This window comes from Diplotaxodon limnothrissa, linkage group LG23 (genome assembly GCF_057381915.1).
Source record: "Diplotaxodon limnothrissa isolate DT_005_m linkage group LG23, D_limnothrissa_male_GT1.1, whole genome shotgun sequence".
NCBI classification, from domain to species: Eukaryota; Metazoa; Chordata; class Actinopteri; order Cichliformes; family Cichlidae; genus Diplotaxodon; species Diplotaxodon limnothrissa.
The window spans coordinates 35,508,965-35,517,403 of NC_140617.1; the positions used below are offsets into that span (position 1 = coordinate 35,508,965).

Below are 8,439 nucleotides of genomic sequence, written 5' to 3' on the forward strand. Positions count from 1 at the left end.
ACTGGTGTAAATTCTCGACTGTCTCATACTTCTGTTTAATAAGTTTTCTGTTTGACGTTTAGTCAGCTGTGTGAAAACCAAGGAGGAACCCACCCGGGGGATTAATAAAGTTTTATTTTATCTAATCTAATAACTTTAATCTCAGCCAAACCGATTTACTCACGAACAAACAAAACACTGAAAAAAGCCCAACGATAACATTTTTAGGTTGTCTAAGTGACTTATATATTACGTTTAACCCGAGCAGCGAAACTCCGCGGTGATCTGAAAATGATGTGCCGGGAGTTGTGCCGTTCTCGGCCGCATCAGTAACCCTCGAGCTCCCGGCTAGCTGTCGAGCTGGTGGGTAGCAGACGCCTCTGAAAACGTCGAAGCACTTTTGCAAATATGGGATATCTTGATAAACCGAGCAGATATTTGATGTTTACACAACTACTTTCTCGCCTGAAAATATGTTAAAAGTTTATTTTGTGACCCAGAAAGATTAGTATGAGTAATTTTAAAACTTAGTAGCGGCCGCCATTGCTGGAAACTGGAGTTTGGCTGGGCCGCGCTATGAATTCTGGGATATGGTAGTAATTTGGACAGCCTTATAATCGCAGTATAATCGCAGCCTTTGCGGTTAGAAAATTGCACTTGATCATGTCGCGATATTATCGCAAATGCGATATATCGTTCAGCCCTACTTAAGACACACTGCAACAGACTGGTAGCACACTTAGAGACAGCACATACATACTGTGTACACTCAGAAAGAGACCATAACTCTTAAAAGTTCAGCATCTTGCTTTGGTGAAAACATCCAGCGCTCTCTAGCAGCAAACTAATCACAAATTCTGGACGGATTCACAGAGAGGAAAAGAAAGGCATCAGGTTGATGGTTCAGTAGGAAAGCCTTTTGTTTTGCTTCTTAACAAACATATTGTGTAAATCTCAATTTCAGTCTCCTTTTTAGACTTTCTGCCTATCATCTTCAAAGTCTTTGTTGGGTCTGTGGCCTGTTCTCTGTACACTGCTAGAAAGATCCAAGGTCATCTGGGAGGGGAATTTGAAAAAAGAAATCATCCTCACAAGAGTTTCTGCAGGGAAGAGTCACAAGTACCCATGACATGTTGAACTTCTCTTTTGAGATAACATGACATTCAAAATGGATGAAACGCTAGTAAAACGTGTACCTGTGAATCCTCCTGTGAGGAAATATCAGATCATTTGTTGATTTCATTCATAATTCTTTACAGCCAATTGCAGGAAATCCCACATAATATTACTTATTACCGGTGCTAACAATGCGCTCCCTTCTAACTGAAGCAATGATCAGGGCACCCATCCTGTTGAGGGTTGAATTTGTGGCTATTGGTAACTTATCAAGGGCTAAAAGATGTGGGAGGATGCTAAAGTGCCAGGGATTTCTCCCAACTAAAACATCAACCCACATACGAACAGCAGGCTCTAGATGATTAAAAAAGAAAAAAAAATGTTTTAAGATTTTGCCACTGAAGACTGTCACATTCAGTTTTTAAATAAAGCTACAAAAATGCTGCAAATGTTTCAGAAGGCGCTCGCTAGCTTGTTTCCCAGAGTAATGTGAGTCAGCATGGTCTGCACCAGCTCCGGCAGGTTGTACTCGTGCCTCCAGCCCCAGTCCTGTCTCGCTGCGCTGTCCTCCAGTGCTTTTGGCCAGCCGTCGGCTGAAAAGATGTAGCAGAGAAGAAGATTATAGTAGCCAGTGAACACTCTGAAAGGATAAAACTATGACACTGGTATCCCAGCAGTCTCACCGATCGCCTGCCTGACAGGATCCACATTATAGGTAACCTTGAAGTCAGACAGGACTTTCTGGATCTCTCGGGTGAGGTCCTGTGGCGTGAAGCTCATGGCGTTGATGTTGTAGGTGCGGCTGACGAGCGCGTCTTCTGGAGCCTCCAGGAATTCCATAGTGGCCCTGATACAGTCATCTGGGTAGGAGAGGTGGACGGAGGAAGAGATGAGCGAAACGGGAGTGCTTCAGTGCCGCCAAAACAAAACGCATCAAAGTTTGCTTTACCGATGTACATCATAGGCAGCCGTGTGTCGCTGCGCAGGTTGCACTCAAACTGACCGCTCTTCACAGCAGCATGAAAGATCTGGACAGCGTAGTCTAGAAAACAGTGAAAAGAGACCATCAGAATCAGACTGCATCAAAGACATGGAGCAAAAAAAACAAACATTTCCAAACGGTGCGCCATCTTCCTTACATTGTCAGTTAGCCTGCACCTTTAGTATTTCCAGAGACATTATACAAGATAAGTGGTGGAGGTGATGATGGTGATATTATCACCATCAAAATTATTGTTGAGCCTCTATACCCGTTCATTTAAAAAGGAAGTGAATCACAACTTTAACCATATTGCAAATGTGATTGTTGAGGGCCAACACTTATTCCTGAAAGGTCTTTGGGTATATGTATCTCAGGTCTACTCACCTGTGGTTCCTCCTCCAGGCTGGGAGTCAGCCGAGATGATGCCTGGATACCTGAGACAGCGGAAATCCAGCCCATACCTTTGGTGGTAGTACTGATAATGGGAGGAAAAGACTCAAAAACACCAGAAATAAGATGAATAGAGGTCAGAATGAGGACTGGAGCTACAACAGCTGTAAGTGCGGAGAAGAAATACGGGTATGCGTTTTTAAAGTCTCTACAGAGTGTCTCACCTCACCCATCAGCTCCGCATGGACCTTGGATACACCGTAAATAGTGCGTGGCCTCTGCACACACAGATCAGGAGTGGGGTCTTTAGGGGAGGATGGACCCAAGGCACTGATTGTGCTGGGGACAAACACACGCAGACCATGTTCGGTGGCTATATCTAATATGTTATGGAAACCTAGAGAGAAAGAGAGGCTGTGCATAAGTCTGCTATGTTAATGCTATGGTACACGCGTTACAGAGGTGTCTACCTGTGATGTTGACCTCTTTAGCCAGGGCCACGTTGTGCTCCCCCACAGCGGACAGCACAGCTGAGTAGTGAACCAGCCAGCTGATGTTATTGTTGACCACAATCTGCCTGAGGTTCTTATAGTCCAGAATGTCAGAGAAGATGAATGGACCTGTGCAGGACACACAATAGACTGTGTGTGTCGACCCACTCATCTTTGGAAAGTGGAGTGCAGTTTTATGGACATGTGGTTTGCATTTACACTGAGCAAGAATGGAGCTCCTAAACAGAAAGACCGCATGGCCTTTGTAGGGTTTTTACTAACTTGTAGAATATGTGGAGAAGGTAAAAACAATGCACACACCGTTTTTGTAGACATAGTTGGGGGGTTTCCGGATGTCAGACAGGATCACATTGAATTTTCCAAATCTCCTCCTGAAAAAGAAACATTAGTTTTGGTAACTCTACTAAAAAAGCTGGTCTGCGGTACAAATGACATGATCGCATGACGTCTTTAAGCTTTCTTTCATTATATATCATTTTAACAGTTGTTTCAACAGCTCACACATTACACCCCATATAGGTTTGGCTCACAGGTATCACCTTTTGGAAGTTTTTCTTGTAAATAAAATTGCTGGATTTAGGACTGGCATCACCACAGTTCACCACAGCAGTTTAAAAGAGGTCTGCAACGATTCATTGAGTAATTTGAATAACTCGACTATAAAAAAAACTATTTCCTTGCTTTGATGCTTTGTCTAATGCGTGACCCTGTGGTGCTCACCCACATTTGTGATCAAAAATAGACCTGCAATAGGAGAGCGCGTGTGAATTAAAAGTATGACAACATTAAGCTCACACAGCCTCCAGTGTTTCAACAAAAAGACTGATAACACAACAGCAGCAGTAAAGAGGATGGTTTAATGTCATAGTTTAATGTTGAGCCGGGGTCTGTCTAAACGCGGAGTCATTACTGAGACGGTGTGCTCAGGTGGAGCGAAAGAAAAAATTTTTTTAGCGTCCAAAACAGCAGCTCTGTGCCCGTAAATCACCATTATAACCTTTACTGGGATAAAGCTAGCGGGAATCCTTCGTCACACAACCTGATGCATCCATCGCTGTTTGTTTTACACATCAAAAAAATCTACAGTATAGCTACAGAAGTTAGGTGACCCCTTACAAGCAAGCACTTGGCAAAAGTAGGAAGGAAAAACTTTTAACTTTTAACAGGAAGAATCCTCCAGCAGAACCAGGCTCAGGGAGGGGAAGCCATCTGCCACGACCAAGCTTCAACCACCTGGTATACCCAGGCGGTCTCCCAGACAAATACTGACCAAGCACAACCCTGTTTAGTTTCTGGGATCAGATTGGAGCAGGAATGTACAAAATGGTGTGGCCACAACTAATACAGTGACTGGTATGTTTATATTGACAGATTTTTTTACTGGTATCAGTCTGAAAACCCAGTATCAGTATCACGTATACGCAAAGAAAACTACTCTACATATGGAAATAGCTAAACAACGGAAATCAGAGGTTATTTAAACTTCTTACCTTAATGACTTAGCAAGCCCCACCCCCAGCTGTCCAAGTCCTCCTACAAGGATAAATTAGAGAAAAAGAAGCAAATTACCAAGCAGTTTAAGCACTTTTAAGAACTGTCGTGGAATTTTTGTAAATAAAGTCTGCAACACAGAAAGAGCTGTGGTCACACTATTTATTACTACGCGCAGGAGAATGGAAACATACATCAAAACATCACAGGTTCATAGTAATAAGCTTATGACATCGTCAAACTCTGTGTATCTTTCAGTTACAACAGTCTTTTGTCCACCCTGGGCTGTTGCTGAACAGAGAAGACTCCTACTATCTTTTCCCAGGCCAGCACCTGGCGCTGGCCCTGACCTTCATCCTTCTGAGCCAAACACTTAGCAGATAACATAGTGAAACATTGTAAGGCCTAGCTAAGCAGTTTTTTTATTTCACGAGGTCATACTGACACATACACATACTTCATCTACGCATGCAAAGGTTACACAAAAATCATACAGTGAAGTTCTAACCACCTATATCTAAATGTGAGGGTTAACTAGAAATTTCCCATTACAGAGCTTAAGTAACACAAGAGGTATGAGACAAAAACTAACCAGTAATGAGGACTTTGGGTTTGTCACTATCAGTGCAGGATGAAGCATGTGTTCTGACGCCATGTGCTGCAGAGGTCGTCTGCACAACACAGCGTGGGGGCCTGTTCCCAGCATGCTTCGATGCAGCTCTCAGCAACTGAACCACCGGCATCATAACACCTCCTATTAACAAAAGCACATATTAACATAAAACACTGAGTGCATCCACAGCCTTAGTATAACCAAGTGGGGTTACATTATTATTACTGTGGACACACATATTATCAGGCTTAACACCATCATCCTGTGATAATGTTGGCTTAGTTAAACTGACCTTAAATCAGCTCATCTGAAAAACCATCCAACACTTAGCTCGACAAAGCTACTTCCTCAGAGCCATCTAATGGCTCAGTCACATGAGTAAAAATAGGACAGCAGGCTCCTTAAATAAAAAAAAAAGTAAAAATTGGTGATGCCTCGTAATTGTAATTTCACATCTGTTTTGAACTTGTAGTCACTAAATGGTTGGCCAGAATTTGAGGGTGTTTCCCACTTGACCATTTTTGATGGCAAGCTTGCACAGGTTAGCTGACAAGAGGCGACTTTCCTGCAAATAGTTAAACTACAGGTCTCAGAGACATAAATACCTGAATGACCTCTAGTATCAGAATGATGCTGAAAAAGTAGACCATCATTCATACCTTACTGCTTCTTCTGCATCTAGGCTGGACAACTGTAATTCAATATTATCAGGACATCCTAAAAACTCCTTGAAAAGCCTTCAGCTGATCCAAAATGCAAGAGTACTGACAGGGAAATTGGAAATCCTTCTCCTCACATTCAGCGTCTTGACTAATAAGGTCCTATTTTATCCTGAAGACCTCATAGAACCATATCACCCCAATAGAGAACTTCACTCTCAGGCTGCTGGATTACTTGTGGTTCCTAAAGTTTCTAAAAGTAAAATGGGAGGCAGTGCCTTTAGCTTCCAGGGCCCTCTTCTGTGGAACTGGCTCCCAGTTTGGATTTGGGAGAAAGACATCCTCTCTACTTATAAGATTAGACCTAAAACTCCTTTTTATAATGTATATAGTTGGGGTGACCCAAATCCTTCCTTATTTAGACTGCAATAGGAATAGGGCTGCTAAGGGTGGGTTTCCCATGATGCACTGATTGTTTCCTCTTCACTCACCTCTTTTCACTCTCTGCATGTTTATAACAACACTCTGCATTCAATCATTAGTTATTATTTAACATCGGCTCTCTTCCACAGCGAGTATTTTGCCACGTCTCCCTCCGATCACCCCCAAACGCTTGCAGCAAATGGCTACACCGCCATCCTGGAGGTTTCTTTTCTTCCTGTTTAAAGACAGTTTTTCTTCCCCACTGTCGCTGAGTACTTGCTTATACAGGTTTATATGATTGTTGGTGTTTTCTCTATTATTGTAGGGTCTTTACCTTACAATATAAAGCACTTTGAAGTGAGTGCTGTTTTGATTTTGCACTTTATAATTAAAACTGAACTGAATTGAGGACAGTTGCAGTCTGACTTGAACTGACTGCAACCACTGGAAAGTGGCAAATTACTGCTGTCTAATTTCTAAATGTAGACATTTTGTGGCATGTTATGCTTTTCTACCTGCTCTACTTTAAGAAAGATGAGTTTATAAGGGGCATTTTGTGCATATATCAACTTGAAACTGTCAAAATAAACCTAACATGTGAAAGCCTTGCCCGACCCCCAACACCCATCTCAGATTAGCTTCATAACAGCCTCCTGCTGACTTGGTCTAAATATAGACCTCTTTATCTATATTCCAGACCACCATTAAGCTTATGGGGGAGCACAGGTTAATGTGGACAAACCCTTTCAGAGCAATGGAGTCTAGCAGCCTTGCAGTAAATACTTTGTGTGTTAAACTATATAAATAAACGTATTTATTTATTCGAGGTAAAACAACTAGTAACGGCACAACTGAATCAGTGCTTTTCAAAAAAACGAGAAAAACAAGTTTAAAGACATTTTTTTCTTTTGTTAGTACCACTGGACACAATAAAAGTGCATAAAGGGAAATTTCGTATCAATTCCCAAAGCTGCCCAATTATTTCGGTCTTATCTGGGGTATAAGTTATATACTTTGTTTAACGGATGTGTTTCTTTAAATCAAGATAGTGTCCCCTCAAGCAGGATCCTAACCACCGAGGATAACTAGCTTTACCTAGATAATGGTTACATATGTTGAGATTCAGACCATCTTATTCAGTTAACTTAAAAAGTGAAACGTGCAGTAAAAATAACGTAATGTAATGCGAGCTTTTACAGATGACATGAAATGTAGCCAACTGAAGCTCCTGTGCAGGGAGCATAGAAAACAAGCTAAACTCATGTTCTCCTTACTTTAATGCGACCTGGAGAAGCAGGTTCAGAAAACGACTCCGAAGCCCTCCGCTGTTTGCGATCAAAACGTGGAAATAGTCGCGCGTATATACGGCAAAGCTTATTCTGCTCTGTGATTGGCTTACAGTACGGGAGGCTCGCGACAGAACCAGTCTTAGGAAAATCTAAACTTCCGGCTGTAACTTTCAAAATAAAATCTCATAAGCCTGCTGGCGATAACAACAACAACAACAACAACAACAACAACAATAATAATAATAATAATAATACATATCTCTCATATCTAATACATATATCTCGTGGTTGGCCTGGGAAGGGGCGTTCCCCTTGGCGAGCTGGAGGATACCTCAAGAACACCCTAACATTATATAAAATGGCTGAAACTAATATGGAAAGCAACAGCAAATAAACTAAAATAAAAACATTTAGAAACCTAAGCAGAAAACAGCAAGACAGGATTATGTTGGAATTGCCAGAAAGTTTTTGCGCTAATATTACTGACAAATTTGAATAATACATTTCATTTATTGATTTAATCAATTTCATATACAATACTGTGCAAAAAACCTGAGCCACTACTTATTATATTGCTTCCAAAGACTCAGACTTACTAGTATTTTTTTTAAGTGGTCTTGAGGAACAGTTCTCCAGGTTCTCTGAAGGTCAAAGCCAGTGTCTAAGGTTTTCTTTGGACACCTTTTTTTTTGTTTGTTAAGCCGCCTAACACTGATCTATCATCAGGTATAGAAAAAATGCCTAACTCAAGGGATTAAGGAGTGTGGTGTCTACATACCAACACACTGGCAAAGAACCAATTTTACGGCACTTTGTTACTAGTGGGTCACATTGTTCCCATTTCCCAGACATAAAATAGTATTTTTCTACTTTGGCTAATTCCCATAGAGCTATTAGCCAAAAACCTGGCAGCATGGCGTGCAGTTTCTAATCAGAAATAGTCTCAGTAGAAGAGTGACTGCCAAGAAGCCAGACTGACTGAACT

At 41.5% G+C, this 8,439-nt stretch overlaps 1 protein-coding gene across 1 annotated transcript; it reads right to left on the bottom strand.

The window, feature by feature from the left end:
- Positions 1 to 371: 371 nt before the first annotated feature.
- LOC146608613 (L-threonine 3-dehydrogenase, mitochondrial-like) lies at positions 372 to 7,511 on the bottom strand. The gene is made up of 10 exons (XM_085347518.1): positions 7,440 to 7,511; positions 5,063 to 5,224; positions 4,470 to 4,512; positions 3,280 to 3,350; positions 2,938 to 3,087; positions 2,692 to 2,864; positions 2,462 to 2,552; positions 2,045 to 2,137; positions 1,779 to 1,955; positions 372 to 1,688 (listed from the first exon to the last, which is right to left on the bottom strand). The coding sequence occupies exons 2-10, from the start codon at positions 5,214 to 5,216 to the stop codon at positions 1,549 to 1,551; spliced, it is 1,092 nt and encodes a 363-aa protein (XP_085203644.1). The 5' UTR covers positions 5,217 to 5,224; positions 7,440 to 7,511; the 3' UTR covers positions 372 to 1,548.
- Between the last annotated feature and the right edge of the window lie 928 nt (positions 7,512 to 8,439).